The sequence below is a fragment of the Eublepharis macularius genome, chromosome 1 (assembly GCF_028583425.1).
Source record: "Eublepharis macularius isolate TG4126 chromosome 1, MPM_Emac_v1.0, whole genome shotgun sequence".
Taxonomy (NCBI): domain Eukaryota; kingdom Metazoa; phylum Chordata; class Lepidosauria; order Squamata; family Eublepharidae; genus Eublepharis; species Eublepharis macularius.
In genome coordinates, this window is record NC_072790.1 from 150,374,699 (window position 1) to 150,395,054 (window position 20,356).

Consider the following 20,356-nt stretch of genomic DNA (forward strand, 5'->3'; position numbering starts at 1 on the left):
CTGGCGGCCACCTCCAGTACCCACCTTCCTACATAGCTGGGAATACCAGTGTGCTCTTTTTTGGCCTGGTGGGTGGGCACATGGGGGGTGCCGCTGGTGAGAGGCCAGACCCCCCACCCCCCTGTGCCCACCAGGCCCGGCGGCCACCGCCAGTACACACCTTCCTACATAGCTGGGAATACCAGTGCACTCCTTTTTGGCCTGGCAGGCGGGCACATGGGGGGTCCTGCTGGTGAGCAGCCAGACCCCCCACTCCCTGAGGGGAGGCGGCTCGCCGCCGCTTCCCCGTGCCCGCCAGGCCCGGTGGCCACCGGCAATACCCACCTTCCTACATAGCTGGGAATACCAGCGCGCTCCTTTTTGGCCTGGTGGGTGGGCATATGGGGGGTGCCGCCAGTGAGCGGCCAGACCCCCCCGCCCCGAGGGGAGGCAGCTCGCTGCCACCTCCCCGTGCCCGCCAGGCCCGGCCGCCGCTGGTACACACCTTCCTACATAGCTGGGAATACCAGCACGCTCCTCTGTGGCCCAGTGGGCGGGCAGATGGGTGCTGCTGGCGAGCGTCCATACCCCCTGCCCCCTGAGGGGAGGCGGCTTGCCACCGCCTTCCCATGCCCACCAGGCCCAGCGGCCGCTGGCAGTACCCACATTCCTGCCCTCACTGGGAATACCAGCGTGCTCCTTTTTGGCCTGGTGGGCGGGCACATGGGGGGTGCCGCCGGCGAGCAGCCAGACCCCCCCGCTGTCAGCACCCACCTTCTGTACACTGGGCCAATGTCAACCGGTGGCTCTAATTGTATCAAGTGGGAGTTTCCTGGGGGTCTTGGATTGGAGAGGGTGCAACTCCAAGATCCCTTTTGCAATCTTGTCCAAACTTGGGTGATGGCTGTAGGGGAGCCTGCAAAAGACTTCCCAGGAATATGGGCTCTGTGCTACGGGGGCCGTTCCATGCCCAACGAACCGTGAACTGGTTCAGGGCAATGGAAAATGTTCGTTGTGGTTCTCGATCTCAGGATCGTTGTCGGCACTGAACCACGAACCGGTTTGTTAATTTTTTTTGGTTCGTGCCCATGTCTAGTCACAACCCCCTTTCAGTTCTTAGTTAGATTTTGCCTTTAACCCTCTTCTTACACCATCTGGGTAGCTTGCTGCAACCAGGAATTATATTCCAAAATAGTTAATTTAATTTTCCCTTTAATAATGTGCCCAAGTGTCAGGCTCCTTTGTGGGATTATGTGGCCCAGAGGATAGGAATGGGATATAGGAATAACATATACTCTGGGATGAGCAAAAAAAACCCTTTTATTTTTACAAGAAGTGTATAGGTGTCACAGTATTATTTAAGCTGATGTTTTCAAAGATGTTATCAGTTCTTAAAAGTTTCCTTACATAGGCTCAGTCACACAGATATATATATAACTTTCTCAGGGGCACATAGTTTTCCTGCTTTATATAGAATGTTTTCTCTCAGACACACAGAGTTCAGGCTTCCACACAGGTTGTATTTCTCTCAGAAATTCATAAGACACTCTCAGGCTGCACACAGCTTGCCTGTCTAAACCAGACTGCCTCTTTTTTCTCTGCTCAGTAACTAAAAACTGCAGTTCACTGCCCATAGAGCATTGCTATTGTCCAATCAGATTTCACTCAAGTCATACTTCTCAACTCCTCCCACACTCTCAGTCATCAACCAGTCATCTCACTCACTCACCCCTCTCTATCACCCCCACTCTTCATCTGTATCACAAGTTAAATGGTTGTTTCATATGGCAGATTTGGGGTTCAATTAACAGTGAATGAATGGGAGATAGTGCTGATCTGTATGGTGCAATCCAACAAAATCCAAGACCCAATGAAGTCACCTTAGGTCGTGTCCCCAACAGTGGAAAATGCCATTTGTGGTTTCCACCTTAGGCTCTGAAATGTCTTCAGCTGAACCTGTCATTAGGTATTTACTTATTCACACACAGAAGAACTCTTTCTATGCAGTAGCAATGAACTGTTGCTTCAGATAAAAGAACACTGCATTATCCTTAATACATCAGCATACCAGTTTTTTCATTTGCTTTGCCAATAAAAATATTTGCACCACATCTTTTCAGTTTCACCTGTTGATTTTGCTGTTTGAGGCTACCCTCCTTGTTCTTTTTATGGATACAATGGATCTCAGCATCACTTCTCAAAACTTTCAGACCTTTTACCCATATTTCCCCTAGCAGGAATAAAACTAGTTGGGATGTAAATATAGTATGAAAAGAAAGTGTTTAGAAATGCTTCTCTTCAGTACTGTAGCTGCATGTTATTTAAGAGTCTGAAAAAAGAGCCACAAGCCCAACCTAACAAGTTCAGTGACTTTGACCTTACCATGTTCTTCCAAGTCACCTGATCACCTTTTGTTATCACTTTATCCTACTAACACACCTGCCCTCAAGTCTCCTTCCAGCTTGGTTTCAAGAAGAATGCGCAACTTTATGGATCTCTAGAAATGTTACTTAAACCCAGGGGTTTTTTTTAATGAAAAATGTTATTTTTGGACTTAATCACTAAGTGATTATCCAGTATCCCGAAGCTTCTTCTCTTCCTTCAGTCCAAGCAAACACCATTTTACAGGGTTCAACTAGACATGTGTGAGTCAAGCCAGGGGCCATCTAACCAACTTGCGTCACATGCAACATCAGGAGACCAATGTTCCCAAACACCAGAGGGCCAGATTCCACTCAAGAGAGAACACTGGGGAGGCAGGGCTTCAGCCTTCCTCACCATTTGTCTGAGTTGAAACATCCACTGGGGATGGGGGCGGGGAGGCTGTTTGGCTCTTTGTGAGGCTCCACAGTGATTGGGAAAGTTCTCCAATATTACACAACAGGAGTTGGGTCAGAGGATGTGGCCTGACTAGTGTGGCATGTCGTCTAGTTACGCTTTTATTTATTGCCAAAAGTAGTACCTATGTTGAACCAATTAATTGCATTCAATTTCTATTCTGTTGTTGAGCCTAATAATTTCTACCGTTTTCAGCATCACCTCTAGATTCATAATAATTCAAGATTTATAGTTTCATTAAACTCCATCACCTTACCAAGATTGCTAATGAAGAAAATCCTTTTTTTTAGCTCAAAGTCATGCCTTTTATTTTTTTTAAAAAAGATCTCATGACTGCCTTAGAACATGTGTTGATATTTAAATTGGGACAGATGGCATAGCCATTTCATGTGTAGTGCTACATTAAACTACTTACTAAAATTAAAATCTAAACAGGCATCGATTGCACTTTTGTTATGTTTTAGAAAAGGGCATGAATACAACATGATTTATCCTTAGTAAATTGCTGTATAGGCAATTTGCTATTGCCTTGCTTATCTCAATGTTTGTTCAAGAGTTGTATTGTGCATGCTAACTTGTATTCTGTATCTATCTTCATAGTGCTTTAGTAGTCAGTAGGCTGGGCCCAAGTCTGGTGCCTTGCCCAACTGTTCTTTTTATTATTATTATTATTATGTCTTTACAAATAAAGAACTTCCAGTCTCGCATAAGACCTTCTCACTGCTGACACATTATTCTCAGCAGAGACATCAGTTTAGTACTAGGGAAAAATCAAGTGAGGTTGCACTCTTTACATGCCTATGGTAAGAGGCAAACCCAAGCAGCTGGTGGACTAGTCCCTGGTTGCAGAGAGACCATTTCCACAACAACCCCAGGGTAAGCTAATAGTTCTAACTGTGGCATTACTTATAAACGCTGATCTAGCCTAAATGATAAGTGTTGTGTACAGATTAAAAGAGTAGTTGCCAGCAGTTCTCCTGAGAAGTAAACCTGGTTTCTTCTCAGCTTCTCTTTATGAGAAGAACACACCAGAGATTCTAATGCTAGTTCCGTCCTTGTTCTTGCACCTTTCATCTGTCTACTTTTCATTTTTAAGGTGCTAACTGTTTAGAATTACAAGCATTTTTGCTATTTATTATTACTATTTTTTAAAAAAAGAAAAACAATTGTTAAAAGTTTGTAAAACTCCTCTGGGAATTAAGGGAAATGGGGAAAAGTAGGAATCGTGACATCACAGCTGCCAGCTGCAGAACCAGTTTCCAACATGACTCTCAGAGATGTGCATGTGACCAGAAGAGGGCAAGTGAATTTTCAAAACACACCAACAGCTCTTTTTCTGTATGTTTATACAGAACTTAAAGTTTATGTACTGCTAGAACAGACATTGATCCACCAACAGCAAAAATAGTTACCAATTTTGGATTTCTTTCAAGCTATGCTGAAACAGTAATTCAGGCAGCAGTTTCTAAGGCACACATACGTCTATGCGTCACTACATTACTATAAAGGAAGCAATGTGGTAATTTTTCTTTTTTACTGTGCATATTTGCAAGTGCAAATCATTTTTAAAATTACAGCATCCTCACATTTTAAAGTCATTCTCATTAGCAACTGTCTGCAAACCTCTCTGCTTGAAGGCGCCGCGGCTATAAAAGGCAAAACATTTAAATTGTGTCAGTCTAAAAACATTTTTATTTTTAACTGGTGTTATTCAAAACCTTTGTAAGCAACTTGCTCTGCCAAGTGTTCCAGGCACTTAAAATCTCTTTTTCTTAAAACAAAGTAAGGTAATGGACTAATTCTAGCAGATTTCATAGACTGGAAATGGAGAAACCAATTTAGTCACAAGAATGCAACTACTAAGCCCTCTTTCAGAATCAGGGTCTTTTACAGATCTAGTACAGCAGTACATTGTCCCCTAGATCACAAACACTGCAAATGTAAACCATATGGAAGAATTTTATGGGGCTATCCTACTTGTTACACATGTACAACAGTACCCCAGTTCCTTTAAAGAAAACGATGGGGCGGGGGGGAGAGACGTAGAACAAAACAGCAGGAAGGAATGTTTAGCTCTCTCCCTGCTAACCATCTTTCCTCTCCAAACTATTTATGATCCTAAGTTGTTTTTCCCTGCAATGGTAAAAGGTAGAGGCACAGCCAACTATTCCTTTTTGAAGCTGACGTATCTCCAAGTATCAAAGGAAACTAAGGAACTGTGCAGTGAGCTGATGTTTGTCCTGTGATTCTGGTAAGATTTATAGTTTTCTATTTGTCCATCCCTCATAATTTGTTTTATGAATCTAACTGGATCCAATGTAAGTAAAAATGACTTCAGATAAGTGACGCAAGATGTGAAAATGAAAACATGTCTAAAAATTATGCATTGTTTATAAGCAATCTTTTAGCTGCATAAAATTAATGCCTTACCTATATTTGTATGAAATATATGCTTTATTGCCAAACAATATTGGTGCAGTGCATATAAAGATATGATTATTTACAGGGATATTTGGTTTGATACGCATAATTTTCATGAAGTGTTTTTAAAGCTTCTAGAACAACGTTATCATGCTGAATAAATAATCTATCCATAAACTTTACATTTTTGCATAAAAATACTGTATTTTAAGGCCGGCTATATTGCATATTGAAGTTTCATAACAATTTATAATTTTAAAAATAAGACTCCATAAGTAACGTTCCATATCCCAGTGTAGGAGCAAATGAAATGCTCCCAAAACAGTGGAAAGGGAAAGGTGTATAAAACTGAGTACATACCCATGTATTACTTTCTCTCCAATCATAAACAACTATGATTAAAACATGTACCAGAACACCCTCCCCCTTTGAATTTTTGTATGTTGAGAGCCACTGGATGTAATGAAGCTACATGCAAGACTGGAGGATTGGAAATAAATGTGTGTACATTCACCCAGCAGCTCCATGTCTAGGGTTTTTTAAAAATGTGGTTTGGAAAGATAGCCTTTGGAAAGGCTATTTTTGAAAAAATTCAGGATCCTTCGTACAGTTTTAAACTAGAATAATCATGACAAGAGTCTAGAGTGCACATAAGGTGACCAGTTACAGTTTTCATGGTACAGTGTTTTTAAGACATACATAATATCAAAAGTGAGATTTAAATGTAAAAATAGAATATGAAACATGTTTTTCTATAGCTTTTGTATAAATATATCTCTGTGAAATTTTGGGATGATATAATTTTTTCTACTGAAGACAGACATGACGTTAATCTAAAATGAACTGTAAATATTTAACTAACTAATTAACTAGTTAACTTTAATTAACTAGTTAATTAATAAAGTTAATTAACTAATTAACTTTAATTAACTAAAACAGAAGTTAATAATAATCTTGACAAAATGGGGAGTCATGTTTAGAAGTGGCTGACTTTTCTACAGGTTTACTTTAAATTATGAAACAGGGCTCCATATATGTGTATAATATTTTAAACTGATCTGCTTAACTTAAAAGATTAGTCAAACTTCCTTTATTCAATTTTTTTTCATTAATAATTATTGCATGACAAATGGAAGCACATTTCTGTGGGTTTTTTTAGACTCTTCACCTCTCAAATGTAAACTACAAGATTGTGATTCTCCCAGCTTTAGAATACTTTATGTTGCACATATCTACAATTATCCTGAAAATCTGGTTTGACTATTGTTTCATGTTGTCACAATAGTTTATTACAACTCATTATAGACTAACGGCCTGTTATAAATTAGGAAGGCAACAAGTATAGAGTATGACATTTCACAGAATTATACTTTTAGTATTTGAACACTGTTGGTGCAAAAGCACCTACTGAGTTAATTTGCTTCATTTAAAAAGCAATTTCGAGTCCTTGATTTTTAAAAGTGGTGGGAATTATACTTTTTCCTAGAGTAAAGTATACTACAATCTACTAATAAGTTACACAGAAACACTGACCAATTTCTCTTTGTATAAACCTTTGAAGTATTTTAATGCTATTTTATTTTTACAACACAAAAGGAAAAAGTCACCCTAGTACTTCAAGATTCAAAATACGAGGGGTCCATGAAATGATTCATAAAAATATTTTTTACATTAAATGTTGCAGCATTTAGATTTCTTGATGAGCAGATCTACTACTTTGCTGGTACCAAAACACACTTGACCAGAACTTCCCTATATCCTTGATATGGTTCAAACAATGGGTGCATGAGCATGCGCAGCAGCCTTTCATGGATGTGTCTCTGATCTACTCGCTTGTCAGAAAGATGTTCAATGCATTTCAAAATCCAGTCAAACCAGAGAGGTCTATAATCTACTCTGGAGTTAAAGTGCTTCAAAATTAAATAAGATTGAGGAATATGAAGAGCCATCAGCCTGCTGCATAGCTGCTAAGGAAGGAGTAGAACATGGGAAGTTTCAAGCGCTGTTGGTCCTTGCGACACCAAGCTATAACAGTTCCTTCATTATTTGCTGTGTACAAGTGATGGCCGTCACAGGAAAATGTAAGGCTGTAAAGAATTAAAAGGAAAAAAAATCTTTTCCATCTCAGGGTATACAGTACATTTAGAAGCTTACAGACACAAATTAAAGGGAGGGGGAGATATAATAACCACCAGTACTGAAGTCATTTCACAGAGAATGTCAGATGTGTTAGCAATAACTGATGCTCTAGAATATGTCTCAAGGACCCAAGCAAAACTGGCACACTTCACAGCCATACCACACTGGCTTTGGGATCTTTGGATTCTGTAAACTTTGGAATCTGTAAACTCTTGCTGTTCTTGTGCTGTTTTGAATTATATTTCAACAAAACCCCATTGTTTATTCCTCCTGCGCATGGAATCAGTCATGTTATCTATTCATCCCACATGGTAATGTTTGAAATAGGGAGGCCGATATGGCACAGAACCCAACTAAATGAAATCAGCAGCTAGGAAAATACAAGAATCAACACTGTCCTGCTTTATGAAAAGATACACCTGAACACTTCCTTATCCCTAAAGTGACAGGACTGTATGTAAGACATGGCTGGGATAACTAAACCTTTGGCAGTAGGCAGTAGTATTAAAGACGTTTTAAGTGTCATTATGGGATTTTGAAATACAAAATGCAAACCACTAAGGGTCAATCTAGCTGAGATGCAGGGAGATGCATGAAAGGGTTTTCAAAGTATAATTTGTTGGTAAATAGAAGTTACTACCCACCCTCCACTAGCCTCTTAATTCAGATTAAAGCTGTGGCAGTGGATGTGGCACAGTGGAAGGGGTTAACTCTTTGCCTCACATTGTTTTCCTAACCTGAAATAGCCACTCAGATTTACAATTTAACCTGCTGGGAGCGCATACAGGTTGCCTGCATATTTACCTTTCAAACAGCACACTGCAGCTCTTTCCTCCACATATACACAATGCAGTGGCAAGATTCAAAATGTGGGTGTTGTCCCAGTGGTTATTTATCAATAAAAACCACTTAGGAGATCCATTAATTGCTCTTTCAGCCCCTCATTCTATTTGGCCGTAAACTATCGGTAAAATGAATTCGAATGATCAGAAAGCAAATAAATAAGTTGATTTGTGTACTACAAAATGAAAAGGGTTTTTTTTTACCTCACAATAGGTTTATTTGATTTAGGAAACGTAACTTCCCGCACAGGTTTCAAATCCCACGTGCTCCACAACCTAAGAAAGAGACAGAATGATACATAATCTAATGACATCATAATTTCACAGATTTGGAAGTGGTATTATAAAGCTATCATTGACCACCTAAGCACACATTCGTTTTACATTTAAATCCTGCTCTTTGTCTGAGCAAACAAGTGCTGCATGTTTTCATAGTGCTTCAAGTTGTATTTCAGAACAAACGAAAGCAAGCTTTCAGATGGGTGGCTAGCACTGCTTTAACAGATGTGTATATTTTTGTGTAACTATTAGAGATGGGCACAAACCAAAATACGAACTAAAGTTCATCACAAACTGGGCTGGTTCGCGAACCAGCAGTTCGTCGGAGCACATTTTTGATGAACTGCAATGAGCCACTACGATTTTTAGGGTGGTTCGTTTTTTGGTTCATCACTGTAGACAGCCTGGAGCCAATCAATCTATTCCCTAGGCAACGAGGGGGATGGATTTCTGCAGATCTTCTGCAGCCCTGGGAACACCAATGTCAGCCCTCCAAAGCTTGATAGGCAGCTCTGGCCGCCAACCAGAGAACTCCCATTCTGCTCTATGAGAGCAGAAGGAGTATAACCCCCAGCTCTCAGGTGAATGGTTTCAGTTTCTAGCAGGCAGTTTGACAAGGAGGAACTGCTGTTAGATTTTCAGTCACAGAGGGGGCTATTTGAAGCTTTTGCTTGACATTCTGGTGCTTCAGGGCTCTGAAGCACCTTCTTCTGTTTCACAGCCAGGCTCAGGAGCTAAGCCTAGTGGGTTATTCATCTGAGGAGTCTTATTTTTTTATTGAACACCTCTCCTGTAGAGTTGCCAGCTCCAGGTTGGGAAATTCCTGGAGATGTGGGGGGAAGCCTGGAGAGGGTGGGGTTTGAGGAGCAGAGGGACTTCAGCAAGGTATAATGCCATAGAGTTAAGGTTGCCAGCTCCAGATTGGGGAATTCCTGGAGATATGTGTGTGTGTGGGGGGGGAGCCTGGAGACGGTGGGGTTTGGGGATGAGAGGGACTTCAGCAGGGTATAATGTCATGGAGTCCACCCTCCAAAGCAGCCATTTTCTCCAGGGGAACTGATCTCTATGGCCTGGAGATCAGCTGTAATTCTGGGAGATCTCCAGCCACCACCTGGAAGCTGGCAACCCTACCTTCCCCCCAAGATTGACCTTCCCTCATGGATCGCCTCTGTCCTTTCCTATACAAGAATATTTCTGTCTCCCCAAAGAACATCTACTCTTTCCCCTCAAGATTAACTTCCTCTCATAGATTGTCTCTGTCCTCCTGTCCTTTCAAAGAATACTCCTCTCTCCCCAAAAACATCTCCTTTGGGGGTGTGGCTTCGGCTTTCCAAGGAAGCTTGGAACGTTAGCTCCATCCCTCCCCACCCTAAAGCATCAAAATAAAACATCATAACAGAACTTAAAAGTGAATAAAGAAAGAAATATGAGCAAACAAAACCTTGAGAAGGAAAAAACGAAGGCAAACACTTCAAAAAAGCTTCAGGAATTCTTCCCAGCCTTGCAGCAAGCAACGGAGGAGAAAAGTGCAACATCCAAAATGGCTGCTGAAAACAGCAAGGGTAAGAATAAACTACCCAACTTATCTAGCTCAGCAGACCCAATACTAGCCAGAATGCTTGCTCAATTGGAGCAAAAAATTATGAATAGTCTCAACTATTCTTCAACCCTTTGAGGAACAACTTGCTGAAATAAAATTGGCTATAAACAAAGTAGCACAAAAGGCTAATCGTGCTCTTATATTAAGCAATTCACTGCGATCTGAAATAGCCGTTTTACAACAAGAAAATAAACAGCTACAAGAAAGGCTATTACAATTGGAAATCCAGGCAAAACAATCTAACCTTAAATTCAGAAATTTTGATGAGAAGATATCTGATAATGCAGATCTACCCTCCTTTTTAGAATCATGGCTGTCACAGCATTTACAACTTGAAAAGGGAGCAACTCCTATAATCACCAAGGCTTTTCGCCTGGCGTCACAAAATAATCCAAAGTATAATAAACCAAGAGATATATTAGCCACAATCCCAGACTGGAAGACAAGGAGCAAAATACTAGAAATAGCAAGAAATAAAGGATCAATCCCCTACAAAGGGACAAATATTCAAATCCTTACAGACTTGCCATCCACAATATTAAAGAAAAGAACTCAGATCTACAACAGAAGCATTGAGAAAAGCCCAAATAAAATATAAATGGACTAATTATACACATCTTCAAGTCAAAATACAAGATACAATCTACCAAGTTTTAGATCAGGAAGCTGGAAAGACATTACTGCAAGATCTTGGCACTGAGACTTTTTCAATCAGAGATAGACTATCACAGATAAGAAAAATGCTAACTGGGCAAGTTAGTGGTGGTTCATGGTTTGTGAAACACAACGAACCACTAACCGCTACTCCCCTGCTTTGTGCCCATCTCTAGTGACTATCGTGGACTTAAGAAGAGTCCTATTGGATCTGGCAAAAGGGCACATAATGCAGCGCTCATTTTCAACAGTTGGATGCTTATAGGAAGCTAACAACCAGGGTACAAAGGGAACAAGCCTCCCCATTTCTCTCTCACATGTGCACATGCACGCACACAAATACAAATAAAGGACTTTGATCTATAGCAATACCATTATCCAGCTACAAAAGTAGGTGGTTGCAGCAATCTTTTTATATGTAATTTTATAATTCACCTTTCTCACTGAGACTTGAGATGGATTACACAGTATAAGTCAATACAATCAATGGCAGGGACGTTCAATATGAGGAAAGCAGCTCCACTCCCTCCACAGAAATAACTATCCACAGTTTACGAATATATGTTAAGAAATAACAGTAAAGTACAAAGTTTCAAAAGATGTACATCTTATCAAAAGGTAAGATTGTCTGCTATATTGATTCACCTTACAACTCCATTTTCTAACCCTCCAGCAATCACATTGATGGAGACTCCTTCAGGTTGGTTAGAGAAGGCAACAGAGCATATAATTTCTCTGCAGTGCACATGTCCCACAAGATCACCATTCACTGTCCAAAGCCTGAGATCACTGCCACCTCCAACTGAAATACAAAAGATGAAGATGACTATAAGATAAGCAGTATAAACTTGCAAAAAGACTATTCCAGTAAAAACTCACTAACAAATTACTGAACATACTACTAGACTCAAGGTAATGCCATTAGATTGACACAGAAGCCACCTATATACCCCTAATTTTGTAAAATCACAGATATTTTCACTAAAACCTAGTACAAACAGGCAAGATACAACAGCTCACTGGTACCAATCAAGTCAGTTAATTGAAAGAGCTTAGAACCATGGCATACTTTAGAGTCTGTATTGTTGACTTCTCCAAACTGAGCTAAGGGATGCTCTGGAAAAAGGCTTCTTCTTTCCCTGGAATCTTAAAGAAGAGAACTTCTGACAACCTGCATCAAGCTCAGAGAAGGCTTACTCAGCTACAGTTTCACAAACATAATATATCACCAGTATGGTGTAAACATCCTCCCCACTGCACTTGTAAGCACAGCATCCAGAAAGAGAAACTGTAAGGTATGTGAAGCCTGTTTCATTATGTACACACTGATGACATGGAATATTTGACCACTACTTTACTAAATTGACTCTCCATGTTCAGAACCCGCCCTCGCCCCCCGCCCCCTGCATCTTCAGAAGCAGTATTAGCTTTGATTAACAGATAGTGAGGGCAAATTACAGGGAAGTACTATGATAATCATCATACCATAGTTACCAGCTTTCCTGAGCTGTGTAGCTGGAGACAGAGTACTAATCTAAATTGGAATTTGGCCTGATCAGCAATGCAGTTATGTTTCCTAGATATCTTGCAGTAGTGTGGAGAAAACAGTAACCAGAAATAAAAACTGAGCTTCAGATGAGGTTTCTCATGGTAGGCAATGTATGTTCCATTCCTGAAACAGAATGGACTTTTTCTTTTGAAGTCTTAGGCACAGTTCACAGTCCAGGTATATTATGATTCTGTGTAGTAATGGAATTTACCATAGCATTTAGAATAAGCTCAGTGCAGACAGACATGGAGGTAAGCTAAATTCCTTACAAACTGTCAGAAACAGGGAAAGGAAGAGTCACTTCCATTGACCAGCAGAAAGGAGATCAGTGTCTGACACAGATGCATGACCTTTCCATTGAACAAGGAAAGAAGAATATATGATGAAAAGAATTACAGCATTCTGTTCAATCAGTCTCTCTAGCGTTTTAGAGACTTGCTGAGAAATCATTTCAGTCTCTAGAGGCCTGCAGTAACTACAAATAGGTATAAATAATCCACACTTTCTACCAGATCCTTCTTTAGAAACACCTACACTGTATATTAAATATGATTCCATTTCAGACATAGTTGGAACATCAGTGCTATTTGTCCTTATTTTCCAAGTGCAGTTAATGAAGACTGTAATACGATCTCCACACTGCCAATTATTTTAGTATCAGGAGGCAAGAATGAGACAATTTAACTGAAGCAATTTTGGACTGTATTCCCCCTTTAGGAGTTTTTATGATACAATATATTGAATAAGAATATATAGCAAGATACTCTCATCTCTTGGATATGAGAGCTGATCATAATGAACAAGAGAGAATTCAAATCCCTTAAGAGCTCATTAAAGTTCTAAATCAATCTCTCCCTTCTTCCTCCTACTCTCTCCACAGCTTTTACAATATGCTCTCATTTTACCTAAGAATTTGCATAAAGATAATGATAAGGAACAAGGTCCACATGGTGTTCTAGGTATACACATTGGACTCTTCAGGTCCTTTATCCCACTATAGCTCCTCTCCCCAATCCATACTTGTCAAGCATCCCTTCAGACTGAAATTCAGTTCAGAGTGATGGCTTGCAGCTGGAAGCTGAACTGAGGAAAATCGTCAGTCTTCATAAGAAGCACCAGGTACACAAAAGAGGCTCTTTGGATCCTGTCCAATTTTATTGGGTCATTCTGGCATATACCAGTAAGAAGCTCAGCCTCAGACCTTTTAGTCTTTGCCCACAATGGAAGCTTATACCTATAGACTGATAATAATAATCTGTCTGTCTAATGGCCTGGATAATGATTTGGCTCATTACAACAATGTGATATTTTGCTTGTCAACAGATTCAAAAGACTTTCTGATTTTGTCATTCTATCTCTGAAATTATTTAAGTTATTTGCATTAGTAAGGCAACTTGTTTTTAATAGAGATGAGTATTGGCTTACTTTACTCTTGGCCCAGTGGAGACTTTTATGCAGTTCTAAGACATGCACATGCCTACACCACCAGAAACAGATCAATACAGAAGATTAATTTTGCTTTACTCTGTATCTTTTATTCTGTGGAACTCGCACAGCAGAGAACTCTACATCAGTGAAACCTGTTTTCAGCTGCATGTAGAAAATATGACAACACAATTCACTTGAGTACACAGAACTCTCTTGTACTATAAGAACCACTTGACACTATGAACCAGACACATTTCCAGAATAGTTTGTGCTGAACACCATGTCACGCTAGAAACATGGATAAAGTGTGACCAAGCCCTCCATTTGATTATGATGGCTACAAGACTAAGTTGTTGGCTTCCAATAAGGCACCTACCTGAATCGCAAATGGTTGCAATGTCGCCTGTTGTTTCACTAGCAGACACAGCCGTCACAGGACTCTTGTGCCCAGCAAGACTTTGCACATAACAGAGCCTGGAAGAATCAGTTTAGCGATCTTAATATTTTCAACATTTGTCAGAATTGCTCTTTTAAAGCAACATTTTATTTAAATCAATGGTAACTGATTTTAGTATTACCACTGATATACTTTTATGTAGTGCCAATGTGCTAGGTACTATATGAGTAAGGAAAGTTTAGATCTTTCCTACTATACTTGTAGGGTTAGTGGAACACAAAAAACAATACTAAATTATATTTTAATCTTTAAAATGTAGCAGGTAGGTACTATTTAGATAGCAGAAGAAAATATCTAGTGTTTGTACCTGTTCAAATCCCATATAATGCAGGTCCCATCTTTGCTTACACTTATCATTATACTGTAGGGTTTGCAGACAAATAAAGTGGTGATCTCTGCAGTATGGCCATACAGATGCACCTGAGACTCCATTTCTACCTCAGATGGCTGGAAAGCAATAAAGTCACAGTTAAGAACTGACTGACTGAAGGACAGACCTGGGGAAGGGGGACATGATATCGCAAATAAATGTAATGCTAATTGTGGAAGTGTACATATTTTACCATTTATTTTTATTTGAATCAATGTGTGCTGACTCTTATATGCAATTTACTGAATACAAAAATGCACATCAGGGTTTCTCTAAGCTCAAGTATTTGTAACACTAATAAATACTTGTCTAACAACAACTGATAGCATAGTGTTAGCTGTGAAACGTAGTTTCTTCAGATCTCCCACACAGGCATTAACACAGAGGAAGACTATACAGGTAGCTTGTTGTACAACACAAATTGCTTCCCAGGAAATTCACAGGTCCTCTATGTTGCCACACTTAAAAATAAAATTGTAGCTGGAAGAAAAGTATAAAGGAAGTAAACTGCCCTGGCTTTAGGAAGCACTTTACTAAACCAGCACTGCAGTACCTGCGATTTCAGAATATTGGGTAAATATTGAGTGACAGCCAAGATCTTGCCTTACAGACATTAAATAGTTTGGACCTCAAAGGATTTTTACCAGTGGAGTGCAACTTCTTCCCTCTCCCATCTGATTGTAGCCCAAACTGACCCCCCCCCCATGCTTCTCCTGGGGAATGAGGGCCCACAGGAACAGCATGAGGGGGAGAGTTGGAGGTCTGTACCGATTGGAGGGAATTGGTGAAAATTAACACCTTTTCATCAGAGGACATCTTCTGTGGGATCCATGTCACAATGTGAAATCTGAATGACCCAATCAGGCAAGAGTAAATTTACATTCAAGAACTACATATTGTTTTATTTTACCTTTTCTTCTCAAAAGTGTCAGTCACAAAACTAATTAAGATGCAGAATTTTCACTATACAAGAAGATGATCAGCAGAGGTGACAGACAAAAAGACAACAGTTTTGCTAGGTGTATTAGAGCTCCAGCAGTAGAATTTGCTAGACTATCAAGATGCTAATTTAATAGACATATCTCTCTAATTTACCAATTCTAAGATTTCTTATGCCAGCAAAAAAAGTTCTTAGGTGTATGGAAATAGTTTGTTAAACCCATAAAATGTCATACAGTGCTTTAACTTGCAATACAGGTAATTTAGTAATGCTCACATAAGGTAGTAAAATTTGCTGCATGTTTATTGTATGGAACATAATCAAATTTCTCCCCTACACCTTTACTTAGCTGGGAATAGAAACTAGAACAGATGCTACTGGCGTGTGAGCATGCTGTCACACCATATGGCTTCAAACTCAAGCAGCTGACAAGACACAGAAGCCGCATGCTGTCTACAGTGTGTGGAAATGAAAGAGCTCAGGGGCTCCTAGAAAGATGGCTTATTTCTCTTTACCTAAGCAACAGTGAGAAGAATGCTCATATTTATGGCAAGCATATTTATATAGGTTGAATACAATAACAATAACAACAACAAGTTGCAATCATATATTTTGAGCACTTTAAGCATTACTATTTTTATGTTTAATTTACTTATCGAAAGATTTATACCTTGCCTTTCTCCCCAGAAGGAGCTCAAACTAGCTGACAAATATGACTAAATCAATAATAAGTTGTAAATCAAGATCAATAAAAGCTCTTAACAGAAAAGTAACAACAACATGAAGGAATTAAAGTAAACCCCTCCAGCTGCCAGCTAACCAAAAAGTCTCTTAAACTGCCTTACAAGCCTTCCCAAAGTTAGCAGAACAGAAAAGCAAGCAGCCCCAGATTCAAAATGTCTGGACAGCCAGCCAATCAACATCAGGCTGGCTGGGCTTGTGTGAAGGACCTACCCAGTGGACCTAGAGGGTGAAGTCTTCCTTTTGGTCTGCTTGCTGGCTATATGCTGGAAAGCTGGCCACGCCACCAGCATTCTGCCCTTGTTCTGTCTTTCTACCCATCCCCACCTTAGTTCTGCTGAGGATAGTTGGGTTGTTTGTAATAGCTCAGCTGAGTTGGGAATTCTTCTTCCTTGATGGTTTTTTTTTTGGATTCTGTAATGCATTATTTGGATCTGAAGCTTTTGGCTGTTCTCTCTCTGTCACAACTTCAGGAGGGGGCTATTTTGGCACTGGACATGGATCCTTATGGGGAGAAACAGGGCCTGTGAGCCCAGTTTCCCCATATTTGGGGATTACCTTAAAGGATCTTGGGGGTGATATACTGCAGGGACAAGCCCATCTTGGGGGCGTCAGAGCATGCTCACTCCCAGGTGGCAGGGGGATCCATGCAGAGGTTTGTGTCCATATAGAATCTCATGTCCTATCATCCCATGGTTCCCCCTCTCAGCTGGCAGGCTAAGGGGGGTGAGGGTGGTCATCAGCCAGTAGGCAGGTCATCCAATGCTTGGATTCACACCCTATGCCGTGTCAAATCTCCATAAGCTGTAAACCAATAAAGGTGTGGCCTTTTTATTTCCAACAAGTTGTCACTGGTCTTGTTTGTCACCTAGCCATCACCGCCCTTACCCCTTTGGTGATAAACCCACAATAGAGTCCCCTCAAAAAGGTGATTTGGGGGAGGGGAGAACAATCTAGCAGAGATTTCTCCCATTTGGGTTTGTTAAAAATTAGATCACAGAAAAAAATCTCTGAACGCAGACTACTCCGGCCAGACATTTACACACTTATATGTCATTCTCATTTACTTACTGTACTACTAGTGAATCTGTTCATATATGCTGTGATGACTCCACACCTGCTGCCAGTAAAAAGTTGACAGCTGTCTGGGACCCAAGCACAACTTGTTACCTTGGAAAATAGAAAGATTTGAAACCAAATCTGTCATATTACATTTATAACTCTGTGACAGATACAAAGAGCTCTCAAGGTAGCTTATATTGATTAAGACAACATTTTCAGTATTGACTATCCTGTACATATTTTACAGTGCAATCCTATGCATAATTACTCCAGTACAAAATAAATGATTTCAAGAGACTTAGACTGTAGTCACCCTGTATGGGATTTTTTTGCTTAAGACTGTACTGGTCATAGATCCAGAGGAGTTAGCCATGTTAGTCTGTAGTAGCAAAATAGTAAAGAGTCCAGTAGCACCTTTAAGACTAACCAACTTTACTGTAGCATAAGCTTTCGAGAACCACAGTTCTCTTCGTCAGATGCATGGAGGGTAAGAAGAAACTGGCCAGATATATATAGGTGGTGAGGGGAGGGGGGAGTACTGGTGGTTCCTTAGGTGTATGTCAGTTTTTATAAAGGACCAATGGCTTTGATTTGATACAAGACAGCTTCACAGGTTGAGGAAAGGAGGGAACAAGATCTCTGAAAGCTCTCTTTTCACACATTAGAGTCTCAGCACATTACAGGGTAACAATTCTATGATACCACAAGCTTTCAGTGACTAACAATTTAATCACATGCATATGACTACCACAGTCATCTTTGGAGGCCCTGCCTTAAGTACTCCTGCCTTTCAAGACTAGGTGGGTGGCAATCTGGGAGACAGCCTTCTTAGTAGTAGCACCAAAACTCCGGAACTCTCTCCACAAGGGGATTCGCTTGTCCCCTTCTGTTGCTAGCTTCCACCAGTGAGTGAAGACTTCTTCGTTTCGCTTGGCGTTCCTACAGTGATCACTCTTTCCTGTCTTTTGAGTTGGCAGTGGAAGGATATCCATGATTTCGAGGGGGGCAACAACCATTTCACATCAACTTTACCTTCTTGCTGATACTGAGATGGTATATTTTAATTGTTGTTTTTATGATTTGCATGTATTTTAGCTCTGGTTTCAATTGTCTGTGCCTTTGTGGCCCTGTGAGGGCAGAAAATCTTGTCAGTAACAATGATGATAGTTTCAGGTAGGTAGCCTCGTTGGTCTGCAGTAGAACAGCAGGCTTTGAGTCCAGTAGCACCTTTGAGACTATCAAAATTTTCAAGGTACAAGCTTTCAAGAGTCACAATTCCTGCCTTCAAGATGATTATGATTATGATGATGACGACATTATCTTCAGTTGGCACATATACTCTGAGAAAGGCATACTATCAACAACAACAAACAGAGAGGCCAATATGCCACACACTTAAGACATTCAGTATGTCTAGGAAAGGCATATCTTCTTTAGGATAATGCTTCAAGCATCTGATGGTGACCTCCAGTCATGAACATTCATCTTACAACAAGCTGTTAGTTTTTTGGTGTCAAAAGTCTCTTTGTTTCCATGAACACAGGCACACACACACCTTGGGTTTTTTCTAACACTGCATTCTATAGATGCAAACTTTTGAGTCAGGAGAGTTAAATAATTTTACCTGATGAAATTGTGAACTCTGTATAAAATTCACTGGTGGTTCACTTTGTTTGCTTTTTAGTCTTAAAATGTTGTCAGCATAACCCCAGCTCAGAATGGCTGACCACTGTATATCTGTACTGTGCATGCTTCTAACACCTGAAAAAACAACAGTGAAGATATTCATATCTTGTACTAAACACACCATATGCTGGTCCACAAAAATCAAAAAGAGGCACAAATGTACTGATCTAAATAATGGATGACTGCAGTTAAATCTTTACAACATAAGCAATTTTTAATTTTAGTGATGTAGATGGTATCTTGTGTATTCACATATGTGAAGTTGTCATAGAACAAAAATTTGTACACTTCTTTAAAAATAGTGTAATGCATTGTATGATACTATTATTATACAATTTGTATTATACAAACATGATTTTCCCAGTTGTAAATCCCTGCTAAACCAGATTACAAGGACCAATTCAAACGTATCCAGAACAATGCAACTGCTGCAGAGAAGTGTGTGGAAAAACAGCTGCCGGAAGTAACCACCATTTACAGGTTCTTACCAGTCATCTGTTTTGCATAGTTCTGTGGAGGATTAAAATTTTTACAATTTATGTAGGAGCCACTTTACACAATTCTGTTCCTATGCAGTTTGGGAATCTCAGTAGCAACCAAGGCAACTAAGTAATAGAAGAGTCAGGCCTCAATATTAACATTATCTATGCACTCTAAGTAGAGACTAGACAAATTAGCTGTTTAATAGATCATCATGATCTTTTTCTTCATGATTTTTTTCTATCGCTGTTGCAGAATCCATGCATCCTTACCTTGCTCTTTGCTATAGATCATAAGGAGGCAGAATTTTTGGGACAAGCCACAAATAGCTCTAGTTGGCAGAGCCTGCAGGAAACCAAACCTTTCACCATGTGGTTGGCTAAAGCAGACAACAGGATCTGGGGAACTGGGGGAACCTACATATTCTCCCCATTTTAAGCCTTTGATCCAAGGCAAAGGGCTCTATAACAAAGACATAAAAATGGTTAGGAATGCATTTTAAGTCGATGTTATAAAGCTTCTTAAAATGCAAAGCTGAAAGGAACTGTTATTTAATACATAAGCTTCACAGAAAGAGTTACTCCAGTGACTGATAAGAACTGAAAAACAGATAAAGGGGAAACTAGGAGGAGGAAAAAAGAAAACACTACAGACATGAGGTTTCCTAATGGCAGATCATATCAGATTTTCTGACTGGAGCAACAGGCTTTCTGGATAAAAAAGTAAAAATCAATTCCAGCTATCTGAAAATTAGTCGAACAGCACTATATAGGAAACTAATCCTCAAACTTGAACATATCATAGAACATGGAGGTTATAAAGATAGGTAAGCAACTGATTGAGGGAAGATAAAACTCTGAGCGATAAAGGCAAACTTCCAAATATGAGAAA

The 20,356-nt window shown here is 39.9% G+C and overlaps 1 protein-coding gene across 1 annotated transcript in view; it reads right to left on the reverse strand.

The window, feature by feature from the left end:
* Window positions 1-5,448: 5,448 nt before the first annotated feature.
* Window positions 5,449-20,356, reverse strand: part of LYST (lysosomal trafficking regulator) — a 159,838-nt gene continuing 144,930 nt past the window's right edge. Inside the window, exons 46-53 of the mRNA XM_054975108.1 lie at window positions 19,738-19,927; window positions 18,924-19,060; window positions 17,309-17,407; window positions 14,494-14,633; window positions 14,106-14,203; window positions 11,398-11,554; window positions 8,424-8,495; window positions 5,449-7,325 (exon numbers count right to left, since the gene is read on the reverse strand). Coding sequence (XP_054831083.1) covers window positions 7,187-7,325; window positions 8,424-8,495; window positions 11,398-11,554; window positions 14,106-14,203; window positions 14,494-14,633; window positions 17,309-17,407; window positions 18,924-19,060; window positions 19,738-19,927 — 1,032 coding nt within the window. The 3' untranslated portion in view covers window positions 5,449-7,186. The remainder of the gene's footprint in view (window positions 7,326-8,423; window positions 8,496-11,397; window positions 11,555-14,105; window positions 14,204-14,493; window positions 14,634-17,308; window positions 17,408-18,923; window positions 19,061-19,737; window positions 19,928-20,356) is intronic.